This window comes from Cladophialophora immunda, assembly GCF_000835495.1.
Source record: "Cladophialophora immunda strain CBS 83496 unplaced genomic scaffold supercont1.4, whole genome shotgun sequence".
Taxonomy (NCBI): Eukaryota; Fungi; Ascomycota; class Eurotiomycetes; order Chaetothyriales; family Herpotrichiellaceae; genus Cladophialophora; species Cladophialophora immunda.
In genome coordinates this window covers 483,897-504,054 of record NW_015622544.1, presented here as the reverse complement: position 1 = coordinate 504,054, position 20,158 = coordinate 483,897, and the positions used below count along the sequence as shown (strand labels likewise).

General features: G+C 53.4%; 8 protein-coding genes across 9 annotated transcripts; 3 read left to right on the top strand and 5 right to left on the bottom strand.

Annotated features, from left to right (window-relative positions):
• Positions 1–62: 62 nt before the first annotated feature.
• On the top strand, positions 63–2,022 carry PV07_06562 (uracil phosphoribosyltransferase). The gene is made up of 3 exons (XM_016393551.1): positions 63–677; positions 737–1,267; positions 1,318–2,022. Exons 1-3 carry the CDS (start codon positions 514–516, stop codon positions 1,367–1,369), a joined length of 747 nt encoding a protein of 248 aa, XP_016246970.1. The 5' UTR covers positions 63–513; the 3' UTR covers positions 1,370–2,022.
• PV07_06561 (phosphoglycerate dehydrogenase) lies at positions 1,262–3,850 on the bottom strand. Its single transcript, XM_016393550.1, has 2 exons — positions 3,360–3,850; positions 1,262–3,282 (listed from the first exon to the last, which is right to left on the bottom strand). The coding sequence occupies exons 1-2, from the start codon at positions 3,713–3,715 to the stop codon at positions 2,172–2,174; spliced, it is 1,467 nt and encodes a 488-aa protein (XP_016246969.1). The 5' UTR covers positions 3,716–3,850; the 3' UTR covers positions 1,262–2,171.
• Positions 3,851–4,015: 165 nt separating this feature from the next.
• PV07_06560 (uncharacterized protein) lies at positions 4,016–7,037 on the bottom strand. The gene is made up of 2 exons (XM_016393549.1): positions 6,442–7,037; positions 4,016–6,071 (listed from the first exon to the last, which is right to left on the bottom strand). Exons 1-2 carry the CDS (start codon positions 6,467–6,469, stop codon positions 4,153–4,155), a joined length of 1,947 nt encoding a protein of 648 aa, XP_016246968.1. The 5' UTR covers positions 6,470–7,037; the 3' UTR covers positions 4,016–4,152.
• Positions 7,038–7,143: 106 nt separating this feature from the next.
• On the bottom strand, positions 7,144–8,523 carry PV07_06559 (uncharacterized protein). Its single transcript, XM_016393548.1, has 4 exons — positions 8,461–8,523; positions 8,052–8,321; positions 7,816–7,966; positions 7,144–7,753 (listed from the first exon to the last, which is right to left on the bottom strand). Coding segments are annotated over exons 1-4 (594 nt in total). The 5' UTR covers positions 8,463–8,523; the 3' UTR covers positions 7,144–7,582.
• Positions 8,524–8,788: 265 nt separating this feature from the next.
• PV07_06558 (uncharacterized protein) lies at positions 8,789–12,607 on the bottom strand. The gene is made up of 5 exons (XM_016393547.1): positions 12,316–12,607; positions 11,230–12,114; positions 10,951–11,175; positions 10,759–10,891; positions 8,789–10,708 (listed from the first exon to the last, which is right to left on the bottom strand). The coding sequence occupies exons 2-5, from the start codon at positions 11,480–11,482 to the stop codon at positions 9,454–9,456; spliced, it is 1,866 nt and encodes a 621-aa protein (XP_016246966.1). The 5' UTR covers positions 11,483–12,114; positions 12,316–12,607; the 3' UTR covers positions 8,789–9,453.
• A 1,773-nt stretch (positions 12,608–14,380) lies between these two features.
• On the top strand, positions 14,381–15,819 carry PV07_06557. Of its 2 annotated transcripts, XM_016393545.1 has the most exons (3): positions 14,381–14,468; positions 14,660–15,115; positions 15,167–15,819. In XM_016393545.1, the coding sequence occupies exons 2-3, from the start codon at positions 14,957–14,959 to the stop codon at positions 15,530–15,532; spliced, it is 525 nt and encodes a 174-aa protein (XP_016246964.1). In that variant the 5' UTR covers positions 14,381–14,468; positions 14,660–14,956; the 3' UTR covers positions 15,533–15,819. The 2 variants fall into 2 exon arrangements, with proteins under 2 accessions (XP_016246964.1, XP_016246965.1); XM_016393546.1 differs by lacking the exon at positions 14,381–14,468 and having other exon boundaries at positions 14,630–15,115.
• A 1,095-nt stretch (positions 15,820–16,914) lies between these two features.
• PV07_06556 (uncharacterized protein) lies at positions 16,915–19,089 on the top strand. Its single transcript, XM_016393544.1, has one exon. The coding sequence runs from the start codon at positions 17,322–17,324 to the stop codon at positions 17,811–17,813; it is 492 nt and encodes a 163-aa protein (XP_016246963.1). The 5' UTR covers positions 16,915–17,321; the 3' UTR covers positions 17,814–19,089.
• On the bottom strand, positions 18,899–19,974 carry PV07_06555 (uncharacterized protein). Its single transcript, XM_016393543.1, has 3 exons — positions 19,862–19,974; positions 19,758–19,802; positions 18,899–19,647 (listed from the first exon to the last, which is right to left on the bottom strand). Exons 1-3 carry the CDS (start codon positions 19,862–19,864, stop codon positions 19,309–19,311), a joined length of 387 nt encoding a protein of 128 aa, XP_016246962.1. The 5' UTR covers positions 19,865–19,974; the 3' UTR covers positions 18,899–19,308.
• Between the last annotated feature and the right edge of the window lie 184 nt (positions 19,975–20,158).

Here is a 20,158-nt window from a genome sequence, read left to right as displayed (position 1 = left end):
CCGATAAACAAACGAACCCCCTTAGGACTGGGTGTTTACTTGTGGTGCACTCAACGTCACAGGAAAAACGTGAGCTCCAGGGGCACCAGGGGGCACCCGGTCCCGGGGGAGCACGCCTGGAAGCTCTGAGTAGTTAAGGCTCGGCACCGCTTTCCTTGACCAAATTTCTTCGGCCGCTTCGCCAGAGCATGTGCCGGTGCAAAGAGCGTAACCAACCCACCTGCAACCAGGTCCATGTTTATGAAGATACACACCATTGCTCGACGCAGGCTCACACACCGGCTGTGTCTGTATTCATTTCCGGAGAACCTAAAGCTATATGAGGCCGACCTGTTTTCTGCTCACACCCTAGCAACGGCCAGATCTACGTTCCGACCTCACGTCGTTCCCCCACTTCGACAGACATTATCTCAAACCCAAGGGACAACCTGCGACCTTCCTTCTCCAAGGTCACGCGAGCAGCCAAGATCCCTACCCTTTCAGCTGTCTACAACGGTGCACTGCCTGTAGAGTATGGCTTCAATTCCGCGAGCCAACGGGGTGCAATCACCCGCTGTGGGTGTTGGACCTTCTTATCGTCCAGAAGAGGAGAAACCTACCGCCACTGTCTCGAAAAGCGTCCAGCAAGAAAATGTCCACGTCTTGCCTCAGACTCCTCAGCTGATTGCTCTTTTGACGTGGGTACTCTAAAGATCTGGAGCAATCGAAACAAGTGTTACTGACTCATTCAATCAAGCATGATCCGAGACAAGAACACACAGCGAGCAGATTTCATCTTCTACTCCAATCGAATCATTCGTCTCCTGGTCGAGGAAGGCCTCAACCATCTTCCTGTTGTTACACATACCGTCACATCTCCCGTTGGCAAGGACTATGTCGGGGTAAAATTTGAAGGAAAAATATGTGGTGTTTCTATTATGCGAGCAGGAGAGTCAATGGAGCAGGGGTTGAGAGAATGTTGCCGTTCGGTGAGGATAGGCAAAATCCTGATCCAGCGCAACGAGGAAACCAGCAAACCAAAACTTTTCTATGACAAGCTGCCCCCGGACGTTCACAATCGATGGGTACTGCTCCTAGACCCCATGTTGGCCACTGGTGGGAGCGCAATCATGGCCGTCGAGGTTCTAAAGAGCAAAGGCGTCCCAGAAGAACGCATTTTGTTCTTGAACCTGATTGCCAGCCCTGAAGGTATCGAGAACTTTGCCAAAAAGGTGCCCAGAGTGAGAGTTATCACGGCTTTTGTGGACCAAGGTCTCAATGAGCAAAAGTGAGTCTGTCTTTTAAGCTGTCCAGAAGTTGTGTAACTGACTGCCCTAGCTATATCGTCCCCGGCCTCGGTGATTTCGGTGACCGCTTCTACACACTGTGACGAACAATTCGGAAAGCGTCTGGTGTCCAACTTTGTTCTTGATCACCTGGTTTGAACCACTTCACTTACGGTCTGGGAAAGTCTTTGGGGGGATGGGCTCCCTTCCTTGCGAGCGGGCCACAAGAACGGCCCATGAACAACTTGTAGAGGTGGAAGGCGGATCCCGAGAGCTCAGCAACGATACAAGACCCTGAACAAGCCCAAGTGTTCCCTCAGCGCGTGGATTATGAATTCGAGCATAGAAACATCTCGAATTGGACGAGGCGGGCGACCATACATCGTTGAGCCTTGGATGCTCGGGGAATGGATGACGAGAGGAGCAACATTTTGTGAAAGAAGTCAATGAGCTTTACAAACACTCCATCTCCCAGTCTCTGCTTTGCTCCGATATTTGCATATGGTCCAGCGTTTGTTGAATCCTCGGATCCTGGAAAGCCGTTGATGTACGCCTCCATTTGCGATTCTCTCAAAACGCCCTGTTTGTAGCCGGCTGTTGAAAGCCGTGTCTGTCGTACAATTCCTGGAGCCACGCATCCATTACCATCTTTTATGCTCCATCCCTCTATACTTTTTTTGGTTTTCCAAATTAGCTCCGATGCGTTTTTATAGCCGTCCGTTTCCGTAGACCCAACTCATAATGTAGACACGAAGAGTCTTCGATCCCTTTCAACCTTTTTGCTCTTTCCCTCGTTCGCTAGATGGGGGCTGTGAAAAGAAGATCGAATGAGCGACTCGCTCACTTTCTAGAATTTTGTGTTGGTAGTAACACGGCCCAGGTCAACGTGGGCCCAGGGGCATTGCTTCAATAGAGAATCCTAGTGAGGATCTTCTCCTTGACGCCCTCCAATTCGGCGTACAGCTCGGCGACTTGGTCTTCCTTGACGTTGCTGATATCCGCCATCAGATACGCGACCTCGCCTCTACTGTCGGTCATCTGCTTGTCGACGTTGTGGTCTCCCAGAAGGTGGTTGACTCTCCTGAGGACACCGGGAACGTTTTGATGGATAAAGATGACGCGGGCGTGGTCGGGCTCGTCCATGGTGAGGGAGCGCAAAGCGACCTCGGGCATGTTGACGGCGCCGACAGTGACGCCCTCGTTGACGTAGCGGACCAGTGCCTCGGCGACCTCGATGCCGATCGCGGACTGGGCTTCCTCCGTCGACCCGCCAATGTGAGGCGTCAGGATGATGTTCTTGAGGGACTGTAGGTCCCCCGCCCAGGAATTCAGCTCGTTGTTGAAGTAGTCCCCGTTTCCGCCGGGCTCCGCTGGATACACGTCCAAGGCCGCGCCGGCGATGTGGCCCGAGCGCATCGCATCAATCAGCGCGGGGATGTCGACGACTGAGCCCCTTGAGGCGTTGATGAGATAGCTTCCCTTCTTCATGGTCTCCAGCTCCTTTGCGCCGATCATGTTCATCGTCTCGGGCAGCTCCGGGACATGGCACGTTACAAAGTCCGCGTCCTTGAGTAGATGTTCCAGGGTGGGCACTTGGCGTGCGGTGCCCAAGCCCATCAGGTTCACCACGTCGTAGTATATCACGTCCATGCCCATCGCCTCGGACAAGACAGACAACTGCGATCCGATGTGGCCGTAGCCTATGATGCCCAGAGTCTTGCCGCGAATCTCCCAGCATCTCGCAGAGACTTTATTCCATGTTCCGCGGTGCAGTTCGTTGGAGCGATCGCCCAGTTGGCGAGCCAATGCGATGATTTCGCAGATGACCAGCTCGGCGACGGAGCGGGAGTTGCTGAAGGGGGAGTTGAAGACGCAGATCCCGTGGGAGGCGGCATATTTCAAGTCGACTTGATTTGTGCCGATGCAGAAGCAGCCGATCACGATGAGGTTCTTTGCTGCTGCGAGCACGCGGGCAGTGAGCTTTGTCTTGGAGCGGATGCCGATGACATGTACATCCCTGAGCAGTAGAGTCGGGTTAGTCAGAGAGTCCAAGCGATCGAAGGATATTGCTCGACCCCAGCCTGAGTCTCTTACTTGATCTTCTCAATCAACTGGTCCTCGGGCAAGCTGGACTTTAAGAACTCGACCTGATACCCTTGACCCTTTAGGATATCTCTGCCTGTCTGATTGACATTTTCCAATAACAGAATCTTGACGTCCTGTTCGCGGAAGGGCTTTAATTGCTTAGGCTGAGGGCCCGTTACTGTTCGCCGGAGGTTAGGAGAGGTGCCACTAATGTTGTCGACACCAAAGGAGACCTTGCGGACGTGGAAGGCGTCGTTCGGGGAGGTAGACATGGAGAGACTGCGTGAAACTTCGCGACGGAGAGGGTTTTGCGGCTCGCCATTTTGCTGGATGCGAATGCCCTCTGAGAGGTGTGACGCAGGCATAGTTTCAACGGGTGCTCGTGAATTTGTGGCTAGAGAGAGGAAATAAGTGGTAAGGGGTGCTGGCAACCTCGGAGAGGACCACAGAGACAGGTTAGTTGGTATAGGAAATTCAATGACTCCCCCCGCGGATTTGCGGGTTTGCGGGACAAAATTTTGGGATGGCCGGACTATGACGTGACTTTTTTCTCGTATTTGTTTAGCTTCAGCCTCGTCCGAGACTGGGAGGATTCTATTGGTCTGTCTCCGCATATCAAAGGGGTCTGAGAGGGGACAAGGCTGAGCTGCGTGGGCGTCGACCTGCTCACCACAATGATAATATCATAGAAAGATTGGAATGAACTCTCTATCCACTGCTGGACACCGTCGGCCTAGTTCCCGGTCCTCTGACCTGGTCAATGCTAGCCTTCTAGACATCTCTCCCATTCATCTCTGCGAAATCAGATCTCCATCTGGTGGTCGCCGCTGTGATCTTCCCCTGGTTGTTGCTGTGGCCCCTTAAGCCTTTCCATCTTCTCGATCTCTTCACGTGGCACCTCCTGTCGGTTGATCCAGCTCAGGATCCTCCAGATTCCGACAAGCAATTCCTTTCTTTGCTCGACCTCAAACAGATCCAGCCACGGGCTCCTGCTGACGTAGAGGATATGTTCTTGCTGCTGATCCACGTCCTCCTTGGTTGCAGTCTCCTGCGACTCGGACGGTGGTCTTCCCTCGCCGCCAGTCTCCAGCCAGTCCAGGTAGTTCTCATGCACGCTCATCTTCAAAATGCAGGCGTGATGGTTTGCGGCTGATATCATGAAGATGTCGTCCCAGCCCACCGGCCCTTCATTTCGACTTTGCTTACCGATACTCCGATAGATCAACTTCTCATCCCACCAAGGGCCATTTGGGCGGACCTTCATCCACTCTTGGTACCACTTCCGCCGCAAGGGCGGGACATACATCAGTCGCCTCCCGTCTTTATACTCAACCTTGTCTTTCGGCGACCCACCCGCTTCACCACTTTTCTTCTTCTTTTTCGGCCTCTCGCTCGGCGAGGACGGACCAGCGATTAGATCTTCTGGTTTGAGATTTTTCAAGTCAGCCGCAGTGGCTGCCTCTGCATTCCTTCGTTCCTCTTCCTCTTTCTCCCGCTTTCCAAGTTGCAAGCGCCTTTCGTCCGGGCTCCAGCTTGGATCTTCATCCTCAAATACTTCGCTGGCAAGCTGCCCCCATCTCGTCTCGCCGCCACCCCATCGGCTCTTAATCGCCCACCACTGGTGCTCGCCCGGTTCTTTGGATAGTGTCTGGGATTCTCTGGCTCTTTGCTTTGCGAGCATCAACATACCGCCAATTTCGCGGAACAGATCAAACTTCTCGCCCACAAAATCACTCGTCGGACTCAGAAGCCCGTCCCTCGACTTGAACCTTACCTCGTGCCTGCAGTGAACTGCCATCACCGGTCCTTCCACCATCCTTGCCCTCAATAGCTTCGTATCAGCCGGCAATTTTGCAACGCAAAAATTATAGGATACCGCGGGGATATTGATGTTGTTAATCCTCAACTTGTCTCTCGGGCTCACGTCGTAATCCCGGCAGTTAAACTTGTGAACAGCCATTTTCAAAAGGTTCCTCACTGCCGAAACTCGGGTACCGGGGCTCATCTGCTCGCCGTTACCAAGCCGTTGTCCCTTGTATACCTCTTTCATCTTTGGGCGGCTAGGGATCTCGACGGTGGCCATAGGCACCGGACTGGCAGAGGAATGGCTCTGATTCGCCACTTGCCCAAGCTCTTGCTCTGGGTTTAGAGAATTCTCGACGGAATCCTGCATCTCAACATCAAGTGTGTTACTGAGCGAATTCCCGACATCATCAATCTTGTGCTCGGTGCCCTGGACGGGGTCTTCCGCGACACTAGATTCAACCTCGTAGTAATTATCTTTGCTATAGTCCCAGTACCGACTCATGTCCTCCAGACTGGCAAAAAAGTTTCTTGAGTATGCCAGACGGGGTTTCTTCCTCCCTTCAAGAGGTGCCAGTCTGAGGACTTCTCGATAGGCATCTTCATTACCGACCTCCAGTTCCTCAAGCATAGCTGTCAGATCATTGTCGTACAGGAGAGGACGTGACTCGAATTGCTTGTTGGGCACCATCTCCGCAAGTGGGACATCTTGGAGCAGTTGGATGTTGAGATGGGCAAGATGAGAGTCGCGTATGTCGGGTAGTTTGCGAATCGAAGCGAGCTCTCTACAGACATTCTTGATGTGTTGCCGGGTCAGTGGGCTGTTACAACGTGAAGGGACATAGCTCGGGAACTCCAGCGGAATAGGCTTTGGCGGCGGATTCCGTTCTCTGTCAAGAAGGCCATCTCCTCCGGCACCTGTCACAGGTCAGCGCATGGCCAAGGCATTCTCGGCTCAAATGTGCGAAATGAAAAGGACGATGGGAAATCAGATTGCCGTAATGGACCTGATCCCAGGATGTAGAAGACAAAGTCCTTCAAGAGACCGAACCCGGAGTTGGTATAACCCATGTCTCCAAGGACCAACTTCAATCTGATACATTGACCTCCGGAAGATTCTGGGTCAAAGACACGCCTCAAGTCGAGACCATATCGGAACGAAATCGTTTGGTACATGAAGCGGTCTCTGACACATCAGGTGGAGGTGTGGCCTCAATTTTCCAATGCCAGATGTGTACACCGCCCGGGTGCAGCGCAACTTGGGCGATATGATTCGATTTCTACTCACCGACGGAAGCCCAACTTACTCCAAACATGATCGCAGGAGTCCGGGTATCAAAACCCTAACCATTGAGGTCCAGGGGCCTGCGGTATGCTGTTTAACAACGGTCGTCCCCAAGTCACCCTCTGAAAGCCGGCGCCGGGTCTCTGGCTGCTGCCCTCAAATTGAGAGACGCTGCGGGGTTGGCGTTGAATATTTAAGTCTCGGTTGCAGACTGGATAGAGCAATTCGATTGGAACAGCACGAGGACGGTCGTGACCTGTGGCATTCCCTAACGGCGATAACGAGGCTCAAGTTGAGGCGCGGATGCGAAGAACTGCAGGCCTCAGTAGAAGTGACCATTGGGCGATTTCGCACCAGTGCGCAGTCGACATCAACCCTGTCGATCTAGGGTGGCATCCTGTGGGCAATGCCTTTGGAGGGGAGGGGAAAGACGTCGGTGCGCAGGAGTCGTCACACCCGGCGTTGCAGTAGCGGATGCAGAGGATTTCTTGCCAAGGTTAGAGGGACATCTGGATATGAAGGCTTTGGGTGACAGGGGGACCTGCATAGCGTTGCAGGTTGGTGTATGTGTGCGGTATGCAGGTTGAATAGTGTCCGTGTCCAAGTGGACAGCGATGCCTCTTAGTCTGAAGGGGTCATTCAAGGCCTGTGGGAGCGCGAGGCGAACAAGCAGCCAACCATGGATCGCCCGCCTGACTGGCGTGTGCACCGGAGCAGCATGCACCCCTCAATGGCCATCACCAAGGTCAGACCAGACGATCTGTGGTCTACTCCGAGGTAGTAATCATAAGGCATGTTCAAGAAGCTAAGAGAGGTCATGGAGATCGTGGCTGCGGTACGAGAAACTCCAGGAAGAGTCCAAGGAGCCAAGTCGCTTCTTGAATCCGAACCCCTCGTTGCTTTATCAAAGACGGCTATTGAAACCACTATCCCATATGCGAAGCCATGATCTCCTACGCAAGGCCCATAGGTTGTTCCCTTTCCCCGTCGTTTTGGTTCAACATATCCGCCCAGGTGTGCAATGCGGTCGCTGCGCAGGAGCATGTGGTCGAGATCGTCCTCCAGACTAGTCTCAGGCAATCTGCTCAATATGTTGCTCTTCACAATCATCTCACGTCCCTCTCCACCATGCTGCTCCAGCCATTTATTCCTGCTGTTGTTTGGCTTCCTCCTCGGCTTCGCCAGCAAGGGCATTTCTCTTGGTCTGAATTCGTTCCTGTCTCCGTTCACGAGCGGCCTTGGTCTTGGCACGTTTGGCATCCATCTCCTCCTTGAGGATTCTCTCACGTTGTTTCTCGGCCTTGGCCTTGTGGATCTGTGGTTTGATCGGTCAATTTTCATCCTAGAGACGACTGTGACAAGGGTGTTGAGACATACATGTTCAACCAAAGCACGCTTGTGTTTGAAGGTGTTACCCTTGCTCAACTGATAGAGTTCATGGTAGAGGTGCTTGTCAATCTTGCCGGCAGCACGGTACTTGACGAGAAGACGTCGGAGAACACGCAAGCGTCTCATCCATAGAACCTGGCTGTGAACATATACCTGTCAGCATCGAGCCCTCCACACAAAGTCGCCATTCGTTCCCGGCTCATGAGGGGGTCGTTTCATCGTACCTAGGCATTCTGGCATCCTTCGTACCCTTTCTCTTACCGAATCCTCGGTGTCTGCCAATTCTTCTAGCCGCATTCAACTCCCTCGCACGGGCCCTCGAATGCATGGCCACCGGCTTGCGGATGATGAGCCCATCACTGACCAATTTTCGGATGGTCTGTCGCGAATTGGCATTGGAGATTTCATTGACTTCGTTGGGGTCGAGCCAGATCTTGCGTTTGCCGCAGCCGACGACGGACGCCGCGAGGCGCTTCTGGGTGCGGAGGTTCGTCCTGCAAAGAATCATGCATCAGCTTCAAATCTTTCATCGTCTCCGTCATGCACTTTCCGCTGTCCAGAAGAACGTGATCGGAAACCGAAAGCCCGAAAGCTGAAGAATGTGAACTACCACAAGGAAGGAGTCGGACTTACATCTCGAGACGATGACTGGAGAGCGGTGGGTGTCGTGGTTTACAGATAAACCTCGATCTCTTGGAAGAGTCAAGTCAATCGACTGTAACAAATTCATGGTGCGCCAAGCTTGGCACTATTTGCGCTAGTCCAGATCCAGCCAACGAGGGGTACTCCGCCAGGCTTGGACCATTGAATAACTCTTATTGCTTGGCAAGGCTGGCTTTTTGATGGTTCTCTTCTGTCGCACTTGAAGTTACCGTACATCCTCAGACATGCTCAACACCAAAATGCTTACATGGTTTTCGTGGCGACATTGTCTACCATGTTCAGAAAGAGAGACACCTGATGATTATAAATAGAGCTTTTATTGTATTCGACATGTCATGAGTGGAAGTCCCAAGATTGGAGAAGACAGGAGCCATTGTCCCTACAGCGCCTGACCTCTACCACTGCACACCCGAGGGCAGTCCCAATCCTTGACCCATGAAAATTAATGGGACTCTCTCAGTTGTACAGGTCATTGGCAAGGCCCAGCAGCCGCATGTAGTCTTGCTCTCGTTCCCGCAGCCAAGAAAACATATCATCGGGCGCCCTTCAGAATCATAGCTGTTCATCCGTCCCAAATCATAATCCATCCACGCGTATATCGTTCCCTCATACACAACAAGGAAGCAGAACATCTAGACCCATGAAAATTCAGCCCTGCCCCAAACGGCCGGAAATCGCAGAAATAAATCGTGATTTTCGCCATTTGCAAGCGCTCGAAGGAAATCGTTTCGTAAGGTCGTTAAAAGGCGAGGAAGCAAACCGTGCACGCTTGTTCCATTCGTTAGTCTTTAATCTTTTTGGCGCACAGGCCGTCGTAAATCTCGTAATCGCTTTTTGGAAATATATCGTGATGTGGCATTACCTCGGAAGTAGAGCCCATCGGAAGGTGCAAGTCCACTTTTTCCACTCGTCACACGTCTCCAACACAGATAAGAGTCTTCTTGACGGGCTAAATTAAGACTTCTACCGCTGTCCGCCGGTTTTGATGGCTTGCATGTGGGGAGGCGTGTTGAGGGGCATGCTGTACGTGTCTTGACGTGCTGTCTTGCGCCGTTTCGGGTCGTAAGCGTCGTATTCTCGGCTGCCAGGGCGGTCTTGGTCATCATCCTCTCGCCCTCGTTTCACCGAAGACACACTCGCGGGATGGCCGGTGGCCGCATATGTCGGATTTCCATAGCTGTCGGTCGGACCGCCTTGTGGTGTGCGGTCCCGGCCGCCCATGACATTATATACATTGCTGGAAGGAGGCGGTCGGGGCGGAGTGTTGTAATCTCCTGTCCATTGTGGTTGACCTGCAGGCATGGTCCTTGGTGTTGCGTGGCCGGAGCCAGCCTGATGCGTTGGAGAGCCCGACATCTGCTCAGGAGACATGTGTGGATGTTCACCAGTGGCACTGTACGTATATTGTCGGCCTGTGCTATAAGCAGAAGGATTTGCGCTCATGTAACCACTGTCTGGATGGTCACTTTCATGCTGGGACGAGTGGCTCTGAGCAGTATATGCATCAGGCTTGGGGTCATGCCCATCCCCTCCAGTACTGGCGCTTCCTGGAGCGATTGGTGGACCCATATCAGTCTTCCCGTATGGTACCGCCTGCATGGGCTGGCCAAACCTGCTGCTGTCTGGATGATGCGCGTAACTAGTTTGAGAACTGGGTGTAGTACTGTAGTAATGCTTCGAATTCTCGTATCCCGACTGTCCTTGATATGTTGGCATCCCTTGCCCACCAGTCCCAGGTGGGGTCGTGGCGGGCGTTGTAGGCATGGAACGAGCGTTCATGCCTGTGTCAATGGATAAAGGCTGTGCTCCTGCTGCGCCGTTCGTCATGCCCTGGGTGCCCCAGTCGTACGAAGTTCCTTGACTGCTCATCCCCATCACACTCGAAGCGCTCGTCGGAGGAGTTGGAAAGGTATGTGCACGGTCGATGCCCGGACGCGGTGCATTCGGATGCGGAGCAATGGAGTGAGGTGTTGGTGGGGCTTGGCCTGGGCCTGGCATGCTATTGTGATGTTGGAGTGATGGCGCCTGTGGTTGAGACGGACGAGTGGAATCGACACTATCCATCCGACGTCGCTCTGTTGCTTGCACGACAGCATTCGTCCGAGATGCATTTTCAGGATTGTAAAGCAGCCCGCCAATATTGTGCACGAAAAGAGGGTACAGGAGATCTGTAATCTTTTCCTTGTTGGCGAAATCAAGGGCACGTTCGAAAGGTATCCTGGGCGAAATCAACAGATTGCTTCATGTTCAGACGTACACTAAACTTACCAGACTCCTTTCAGATGCATGGGTCCGATCTTCACCACGTGTCGGGTCTTTTCAGATTTCAAGATGCCGTCTCGGCGTCCCCGGGTCATTCCAGCAACGTTGAGAAGCTTGGTCCCGTTGATGAAATGGTTATCTGCAAACAAGTGAGCATTAAGTGACATTGATACACTCGGGGGAGGGATCAGGTGTTACCTTCCCGGCGAGCAACGCAGACTCCTTTGGCCTCTACTTGAAAGCATAGGCTACCTTCGTCTTCCCAGAGCGTCGCCGTCACCCTCGGTTTCATGCCGGGGGGGGCAATCTGACCGGTAGTATCAAATGGTTGCTGCTGTTGAGGGAAAGCCTGGTTTGGAGCGGGCAAACCCGGCGTTTGAGCCACATATGAATGTTGAGAATTGGGAGCACCAGTCATGATAGCTTCGCGTCGTCAGAAAGGGTACACATTTGTCATCTCAAAGGCACGAGTCTTACCGGGAAGTGAGGTGATCTGAGACACTTGCTGCGCTACCGAACCAGTGGCGGACTGTGGAGAAGTAACACCGTTTGTATAGCCATAAGTCCCATAGGTCGGAGGTGGTCCGTAATGTGACGATGCGGGAATGGGAGGTTGTTGATACTGTTGATAATGGCCCAAGGGCGCTGTGGAACCGGCGTGGGAGTATGAAGGCCCGGAAGACATGTGTGAGCCGGGATGCATATCCAGGTACGACTGCGTTTGATTCATCTTGGGTCGATATGCGTCAACCACCAGTATGTGATCGATGAGTTACGTCCGCACAAAGCTAATCACAAGCAAAGGATAATACCTCCCCGAGATGGTTGGGTTTTCGATGGTCTGAGCTTGATTCTCGCGCCTCCTGGATCAATCACTAGAATGGTTTCTTTCGATTTAAGAGGCGCAGCCTGAGCGACCGAAATCCAAAAATATGTCCCGTCTCTTGACACCGTTCTCGGATTCGGGGCCGCGGTAGATTAATCCGCGAGCGTCACAGTTTATTTACCGACTGTTCAGCGAGGTTACTTGGTATCCAGGATATTCCAAGTACGAAATCGATTGTCGGATGACTCCGGGCGAGAAGAACGAGCTTGACGAGAGGTCTCCCCAGCTCAGATTCAAGCCTTATCGTCTATAGGTGGAATAGTCGTTACCCACGCCGACAATTTCTTCTTCAACCAAGAAGACCAAATTGTGGACGATGTTGCTGGGGGCATGCACGATTGGAAGCAGGGACCAAGTAATCCAAGACGTTTGGGTGCCTCCCGAGTGTTGGTACTGGCAAGTGGCTGCTAATTTTCTGCTGAGCTTTCCGGCGCGGGAAGAAGGCAACGAAAGAGCGTCGTCAATGGGATCGCAAACTGCGCAGTTGAGCAAGATGTTAGCAGGTATTTCATGATAGAGGTTGTGCAGCATGCAGGCACATGGAGCATGCAGCAAGATCAGCAAAAAAGCAGCAGCTCGGTCAGATTGTTGTGCGGACTCCTGGGCACGGGCAGCGGACTTTTCGCTTCGCACAGGCTGAGAGCAGACTTTTTTGCGTCGTTTTCTTGAGCACATACCGAACAACTGGAGAACGCTTCTCAAACATGAACTTGAAAGGACAATCGTGACGCGCAATTAGGCCATGACTATTGACGGGTGGACAGCATACACCTGGATTGGGGGTTGCAGGAAAGATGGTTCAATGGAGATCTGGAGAAAAGAGGCAACGAGGTTTGGGAAGCAGGTAGGATGCAGAGACGCAGACGGTGTGCAGTAGCCGAGCGGGAGGACAAGAAGGTGTGCGCAGGTGGTGCATTAGAGCAAAATAGGCAGAGGGCCAGAGGTCCAGAAGTCCAGAGCAGGGTGGAGGGACTGGGGGGGGGGAGGAGGGTGGTGTCAAGTTCAAGTCAAAGGCCAGAAGCCAGAAGCCAGAAGCCCAGCAAAGAGGCAAAGAAACGAAGCCGAAGCCGCTTGCTCTTGATCCCACCCCCTCCTCAAGAAGGCCTCGCCTGCTACCTGCGCCCGCTAACTGGCCACAACCCAGCGTGGGCGCTGCATGATTGGCACCAGATTGTTCCTTAACGTGCCTAGGGGAGTCCTTCCCTGGCGACCCACCAACTCTAAAGCCCCCCCAGCAGGGCCAGCACCACCCAGCAGGCCCAAGCTGCCCGCCCAGCAAGAGAGGGCGCGAGGGTTCCACTCCCAACCATGGGCCTTTTTTGCCCTGCTGCCGCCCAGTCGCAAGTGGTCGGTGATCCCTGATCCACCCCTCCACCCACCCTCTCTGGCTCTCACACACAGACCATGCTCCCAGCGATCCCAAGCGTGCCGAAACTTGCGACTTTTGAACGCTCCACGAAAGGTCAAACAAAGACCCACGGCGGGCGGACGCAGGCTGCCAATCGCAGCCGGGAAACGGCTGGCTTGCCCTTCATCCTCCGTTACGGAAGTTACTCCTCCTCTTACAACGATGGCCCTTTCTGACCAAATAACGTTGCACCCTTGCCTATCGCGTCGGAGGGCTTGGGACAAACTTACAATTACCATTGACCTTTGACGAGCCCGCGAATTTCCTGCCACCTGCCTCCTGCCAACTCCTTCCACGATAGCCCGTGACCTGTGGGTGATTCAGAAAGAGCCGGGGAAGGATGACGGGGTCAAGAGCTCAACTTACACAGTACGTACAATACGGCCAACAACCGAAACCCATGTGGGTATACTCGTCCTGTGCAAGTATAGGAAACTAGGGATAAGATACTCCGTGCTGTGGTTAGTCCTCCGGGCCTGTACGTAGTGCTACGGGTAGGAATCCCTCTTACTGCGGAGCAACTACCCAGGTTCTTTCTCGGAAACTACTAAATTCTGATGAGGATACCAAGGGCCCTTCTTGAGGAGCTCTTAAGCGCCCAAGGTTGAACCCCAGGCGTTCCCAGGTGCCAGCTGTGCGCCTTGCTGGCCAAGGGTGGGTTCTTTGACCCCCCAGCAGAGGCAACCATCGTGGACAGTCAGGTGCTTTTTGGAGCCAGCACAGTACTCCCGACATACCTGTCTGATGAAAAAAGGGCAGGGCAGTTGTTCGTCAACCTCAAAGGGCAAAAATTCGAGTCTTCAAACTGCCCCAGCCCTTCGAAAAAGGTGTCGCATCCAGTCAGCATCGGGTCCACCCAGAGACGGTCAATTGGAGTTGTCTGCAAGCCACAAGGAGCACAACCGACCCTAAAGTCCTGGACTAGAACCATGACTGCGAATCCATCCTTACCACCTGGCACCTGGCATTCTTCCTGCCCCCCCCGTACCGCCCATGCCTATCAGTTCAGGCTCGGGAGAATCGTCACCTTATCACGGGCAGCCCCCAAGTTCCCCAACCAGCGTCACGCAAAAGTCGCCTGGCCACTTCCTCCAGTCCGACGCCAGGGCCCACGCACCGCCCGAGTGTGGATGTTGGGGGAGAAAAAGCGTCTTTCCTTGCCCTTCCAGGCACTTGCCGTCTATCAAAGAGTCACGCCCTTTGCTCGCCCCCCCAAGGTCCGGCCTTGGACAATCCTAGTACGACGTCTGCTCCTCCTCTCACGTTACGAGCATGTTTCTGTCTCGCTCAGAATTCTCGTCTCGATGTTACTCAGTGGATGCTCATTCAAATTCCCAGGTCTGAATTTTAATTTGGCCGGTCTCGACGAAAAGGCTTGTGCCACAGTGTCGGACGATTTCCAGGTGGCACCAACCAACAGCAGTATGTCCCTCCATTGCTTTTCCCAGCGGAGTCGCGCTTAGTCCGGAACGGAGAGCCATGGTGCCCACCCTGGAGTGAGGGGGTACGATGATAAGGTGACGATGGGCAAGGCCTTCCGCTCCCCCCTGTTGCCCTGGTCGTGATGTTCCTACTCCCCTGCTCCTTGTCGCTGACTTGCGGATGCTCGCCAGATGTGCACAAGCCATCTTGCTTCAGCCGCGATGGCTCTCGCGTCGCAAACTCTCTGGCCCCGACTCCGTCTTTCCATACCATGAACGGCCACTCGATCCTTTGCCCAGTTGCCCACGTCTTCGCGGTATCATGCCGCTGCCTCCATCCTGGCCTCGGTTACGAGACCACGAGTGCTAGACTTGCTTCCTGACGAACGCCAGATTGAGCGTATCTGCCGGGCCTTCCAAGCGCTAAGGTGAGGTACAGCGGTAAGCAGCGGCGCCATCAAGTGTCCTAGCGCGTACCTAGTCCCCACGATGTACGTTTACAGGTGGCTTTCGTTTGAGAGCGGCAATGGCAGGCCGTCCACAACAGAGACAAAAAAGATATTGCAAAAGCAACTGCTTGGATTAGACCAAGTCTCAGGTGGTCTGTACAACGCATTATTGTCTAACCCTGGCTTTCAAGAAGAACCCGTGAGTCGATTCAAACCGTTGTTGCCGGGCGCTGATGGCATCATCTGTCAGCTTGTGGCTGGCCAGTGTGACTTAGGGCTTCTGGTCACCACGAGTTTCAGGCCTAGCTCGCTCCATCTGCTGCGCGTCATTGCCCAACCCGACTGTCTGCCTTACTGTCGACCTAGACGGGCATTGCTATTCCCTCACACGGAGTCGTGCTCCGCAATCTTCGAGGAGATAATGGCATCGACATCGCGTCTTCCAGCCTCATCAATTAATCACGGGCAACGGCGGACTGCCTTTCGATGGACCTCATCTCCGAGCTTTTGCTCGCATTCGATCCCATCAAATTGGACGTTACTCATCCTCGGTCCAACATCTAAGAAGAGTAGCCCGGATACACCGGTAGGAGGATGCTACGTGGTTACCGGATGACAGTGGTGTCTCCCTAGGGTTTGTGCGGCCGCGGATCCCTCGTCCATTATTTTCTGGAAAGAGGTTCGGGGCCAAAGTTACCAACCTCCTTCAACGGAGCATTAGGCAAGCCCCGACAGGGTGGGCTCTCTGGGAAGTTCCAGTCCATCGTCGTTACAACACGTGTGCATTCAATTGGAAACTCAGACTGCCGACTGGCAAAAGGCCGCCAGCATCGTGAATTCAGAGATACCTCGTACATTTGGCGGCTTTTGAATATACCCTGCTCAGTGGCTGACGGACGTGAGCCTTCCCGTATATTGTCGGCAAGGGATCTTCAGCGAGACAGCTTGCTTGCATGCGGGGATGCAGACGGGGTGTTCCCGCTGTGCATGTGTATCCGCTACGAATTAAGGTCGCATTGCAGGTTGAATCTATCTGGGTCCAAGATGCCAACCAGAGGCATGCAAATGCAAGATCACTGCCTTCCTGAGGCCACGATGCATGGACAATGCACCAACTGCTGTCAACACGCCCTCCCTTCTGAAAGCTTGAATTGCATGCTAGGACAGGCTTCTACAGTAGATCTGCCGAATGTCCTGATGGTCCACATCGGCACCCGGCCTTCCTCCGATGGCGGGACAATCATGCGCAGGGAGGCAGACGAGGCCACGCCCCCAAGAGAATTGTGGCACATGCGACCATGAGTACTGCGGCTTGTTTCTCTGTGTCACAGAGCCCACTGGGTTACGGCTCGCGTACATGTAAAGACATCAAGGGGGGTCTCGACTTCTCCCGCCCTCTCCTGGATCCAATGGCCGAGGATAGAAGGAGATAACAAAATGGGTAGGAAAGTCCGTTTCAAAGCGATTGGCATTGTCGACGAGTTCACAATCCGTACAAATCGCCGGCGGGCTTGCCGCCCACATCCCAACAAGTCTGATGTGTTGTCAATCCATGATTTGCGGAAGAAGAATCCCAGCAGCCCACTCTCAGACCGGCTTCGACCAGCGTCGGCTGAAGCAGTCCAATCACTGTCGAGCGAGACTGGGTCAGCTTTGCGAGGATCGCTCGATCAGCAATGATTACTCCGTCAAGCACGTATCCAGAAGCTCTGAACGGGATGCCTGATCCCCTAGTTGTTTTCCCGCCAAAGCCTTCTCTTGCTTCTGCTCCATGTGGAGTCACATCATGAGAGAAAAGGTTTCTTTCTTGCAAGCTGCTTCCGGAAGCACTGGCTTTTGGGGAGGCTGGGTCCCTAGGGGGAATCTTGGGGTGTGGGTCGATGTATGCTGCCGGACACGCCTTCGTCTTGAAAGCCCCCCCGTCCAAGAGCCGGACAATTTTGCGGCTGCGATATTCAGCCTTTCTGTTCCGCTGTTGCATTGGCATTGCACTGCATCCCCTGTTTACTGCAGGTCTGCGATCTTGCATCGATCGCCTGTGCAGGACGCACTGCATTCGAGAAGTCTATGCCGATCCATTATCGTCGCCAGAGGGCTGTACCCGGCTAGTAGCACCAACTCCCTCTCGCTTAGGCAGAGATGAAGAAAACAGGCGAGGAACAGCAGCCCGTTCTGGAAAAGGCAAAGACGACTTCCCCATGAAGGTTGACGGGGGAAGAATCTCGGGGGGCAAAGAGAGGCCCCTTGTTTTAGATTCGCAAAGATGGGCCCCCTCGATTGGTTGCGATTGGGCCAGCTACCTTCGGGAAAATCAAACGGAAAGACAAATCCCCCTCCTCATGCACATCACAGTTGCATGAAGATCACTACGAGTACGAAACATCGCAGTCCAATACATTCTGGACATGCCTGGGGAAGGGAGGCGATCCGATGTTGCTCCATCAAATCTTGCAACAAAGCAAGGCAAGAATGTCTTGCATTGTCAGACCAACCTCTCCAGTCTCACTCCTGATGCCCCTGGCATGGTACGAGAAAGGATACTTTATGTCCGGTCAGCTCTGTTATACGAGCTGTGGGTTCTTTTCACCTCCCCCACCCCTCGAGGCCCGCGATCATCCGTTGAAGGATTTTCAATCAGACGCGACACTTTTGGCGATCCAGCCCAACACCCTGATCAAGGGCTCAAGACCTTGAGTCAATCTTTGCTCGTTGTCGAAACAAATGTCACTTTCAAATCGGATCATTCCCAACGAAGGCAATCAAATTACAGGGTTTCAGGGGAGCCCAACGTTCGAAAGACATTCCGCCGTCCAGGGGTGGCGGATTGTTTGCCACCGGCCACGGTCACAGTTGTCGTTGATATGACGCTTCTACTGGTCCGCAGCTCATCCATATAATATGGGATGGGATCACTGCCCGTGACTGCCTTGTCTCAACAAGATTAAAACCGTTTGTTCCATCCCTTGCGTATACCGGAGATCACACATAGAAACGATAAAAATTACCGGCCTTGTCGTGACAGTCACAGGAGAACGTGGAGGTTAGGGTTCTGATGACAACGACGGTGGCAATCTCATGATTCAGTCATTGGCTCTCAACAATCAAAGAGGAACTCAATTTCCATGCAGATGAAGTTGTATTCCCCTTGGTATCCTGGACTGATTGCCCCTGCATTGGACCCCTTCCAGACTACCCGAAAACTCTTGCTGAAAGTCTGATCTGCAATGATATCACGACACATGGCTGATGGATTTCTTGTCCGAACGCGTTGTTACAGAGAAGTTGTGGCTTTGAACTCAAGGCGAGACAAGGTAAGACCCGGTGCCATACTACACTAATCCTTCTTCCGAATCGTTTTTCCTTGGTGGCGAACCGACGCTATGGCATCTCAAGATGGCTGGGGACGTCGTCGACCTCGCAGGTCTATGGATGGATGTCACGAATCCCCGTGGCAAGCAGCTGCTTCACTGTGCTTTCCTATCCTTTGCCGTCATGCTGTCGAGGATGGAGAGTGGCATTCACTAGACATTGAGACATGGCAATGGGCAAAGCTGCTATCAACTTGTAGTCGGGTTTGACGCGAAGAGATCAATATTGCATTTACAAAGATTGCTTCAACGACTACGGATGCCACTAGCTACGACAACAATTCGTGCCTCACGTCCTGCGATTCTTTTCGACTGTCCTGAATCGAATTGGGTTGCCCAGTTGTCTTGCGATGCTGCCCTGGTCGCGCACTTCTCTATCACCGGTTCATATCCAAGTCGGAAGGCGTGGAATGATCTCCTTGTGTTAAGGTTCCCCAGCTAGCTCATCAGCACCCAAGGGCGTGGAACCCCTCGGTATGGATCAACAGAGCAAGAGACTTTGCTCGATATCCAGTACTTCTCCCTGGATTGAGTGTGCGGGGACTGCAGAGAGGCAAAGAGAGAAGTTGGGTGGTGTGGACGTTAAGGAAGTAACAGCTCAGATGTGAAACCCTCGAGTCACTGCGCGACTGGAATTCCCGGGGCGAAGACAATGAGGGACTACACCCTATGTTCGTGAACTGATGGAAGGAAATTGTGTCAGTCATGCGATATACCCAAATACGTCGGCTCTACTTCTGGCCAAATGGCATATCTCGTAGCCGATAGAGCGTTTCCTCATATGCTCCATGGCATATCCTCCAACCCTTTTTGCTTCGGGCATCACCACCCTTTCCCAGTCATTTTCCGTGAATATTGCTTTGTGCCAAGGGTGACCTATGATACCTCCATTTTGCCCAAATGATATTCCCATCCTCTTTAATAATATCAAGATAATTTCCCTTCCAAAAAAAACCCCCACCCTACGCCATGCCTTGCAGGAACAGAGCAAAGACACTCCTCGTCGCGCTCACGCCGGGAGGAATCACTCGTCGCCATAATCGGCATCGTCGTCTTCTTCATCGGCGCCTCCGCCGGCGACTCCAACTCCCGCGCCGGCTCGGCCGGATGTTGCATAACTGCTGAACTTGGCATCCTCCTCGGCCTCCTTTGTCGCCGCAGTCTTTGCCACATCTTCACAGGCGTCGATCCAGTCGGAGTAAACATCGACAGCGGCGCTCAGGTAGTTGATACCGGTTTGAAACCTCTGCCCGCATACTTTGCAGTGTAGGTTACCCACGCCGGCTTTCTTGTCCAGTTTGACTTGGATGGCTTTCTCGTGGTTGCAGAAGAGACAGGTGAAGGTCGAGGCGAGGGGCTCGCGCTGCAAGATCGGAAAAGTGATGTTAGTTTGAGAAACAAAGTGGTCATGTGGTGGGTCGGAGATGTGGTCTGGGCTTGAATCTAGACATGAGAAGGTGAGGCTATACTGACTTTCTTGGGGCCTTGAGGTTTGCGTGAGGACTTCTTTCGTTTCCCCTGCGATGAGCACGTCAGAAGAAGAAGATGGGCATACCTCGAAATTTACGAGGACTCACCATGATTTATATAAACGCCGACGACCTCGGTGTTGGTGCGGCAAGAGGAAAACCAAGGCGGGTTGAAAGAGGGAGACTGGAGAGAGTTGGGAGAGGGAGTTGGTGACTCTAATAAAGTGAGACGCGTCGAGGACGTCGAGGACCTCGAAGGCCGCAGCCTCGTCGCCATCTCCGCAGTCACGTGCCCTCTCACGATGCGTTATCGCTATCGCGGCATCCTCCGATGCGCCGAGTGGCCAATCACATCCCGCTGCGGGACATGACATCGAGGGCATCATTCTTTCCCCCACCCACTGC

Bases quoted from the DNA above. Each gene is read 5' to 3' on its own strand.
- PV07_06560 (XM_016393549.1), bottom strand. From the start codon at position 6,469: ATGTTTGGAGTAAGTTGGGCTTCCGTCG. The intron at 6,072-6,441 runs GTGAGTAGAAAT...GACCTGTGACAG, and splicing joins AGTAAGTTGGGCTTCCGTCG to GTGCCGGAGGAGATGGCCTT.
- PV07_06557 (XM_016393545.1), top strand. From the start codon at position 14,957: ATGTACGTTTACAGGTGGCTTTCGTTTGAGAGCGGCAATGGCAGGCCG. The intron at 15,116-15,166 runs GTGAGTCGATTC...ATCATCTGTCAG, and splicing joins CTGGCTTTCAAGAAGAACCC to CTTGTGGCTGGCCAGTGTGA.
- PV07_06556 (XM_016393544.1), top strand. From the start codon at position 17,322: ATGCCTGGGGAAGGGAGGCGATCCGATGTTGCTCCATCAAATCTTGCA.
- PV07_06562 (XM_016393551.1), top strand. From the start codon at position 514: ATGGCTTCAATTCCGCGAGCCAACGGGGTGCAATCACCCGCTGTGGGT. The intron at 678-736 runs GTGGGTACTCTA...CATTCAATCAAG, and splicing joins CAGCTGATTGCTCTTTTGAC to CATGATCCGAGACAAGAACA. The intron at 1,268-1,317 runs GTGAGTCTGTCT...TGACTGCCCTAG, and splicing joins CAAGGTCTCAATGAGCAAAA to CTATATCGTCCCCGGCCTCG.
- PV07_06555 (XM_016393543.1), bottom strand. The intron at 19,648-19,757 runs GTCAGTATAGCC...CCGATCTTGCAG, and splicing joins AACCTCAAGGCCCCAAGAAA to CGCGAGCCCCTCGCCTCGAC.
- PV07_06561 (XM_016393550.1), bottom strand. From the start codon at position 3,715: ATGCCTGCGTCACACCTCTCAGAGGGCATTCGCATCCAGCAAAATGGC. The intron at 3,283-3,359 runs GTAAGAGACTCA...TCTACTGCTCAG, and splicing joins CAGTTGATTGAGAAGATCAA to GGATGTACATGTCATCGGCA.
- PV07_06559 (XM_016393548.1), bottom strand. The intron at 7,967-8,051 runs GTACGATGAAAC...ATATGTTCACAG, and splicing joins AAGGATGCCAGAATGCCTAG to CCAGGTTCTATGGATGAGAC. The intron at 7,754-7,815 runs GTATGTCTCAAC...ATCAAACCACAG, and splicing joins AGCGTGCTTTGGTTGAACAT to ATCCACAAGGCCAAGGCCGA.
- PV07_06558 (XM_016393547.1), bottom strand. From the start codon at position 11,482: ATGAATCAAACGCAGTCGTACCTGGATATGCATCCCGGCTCACACATG. The intron at 11,176-11,229 runs GTAAGACTCGTG...GACGACGCGAAG, and splicing joins TCAGATCACCTCACTTCCCG to CTATCATGACTGGTGCTCCC. The intron at 10,709-10,758 runs GTAAGTTTAGTG...GATTTCGCCCAG, and splicing joins ATGCATCTGAAAGGAGTCTG to GATACCTTTCGAACGTGCCC.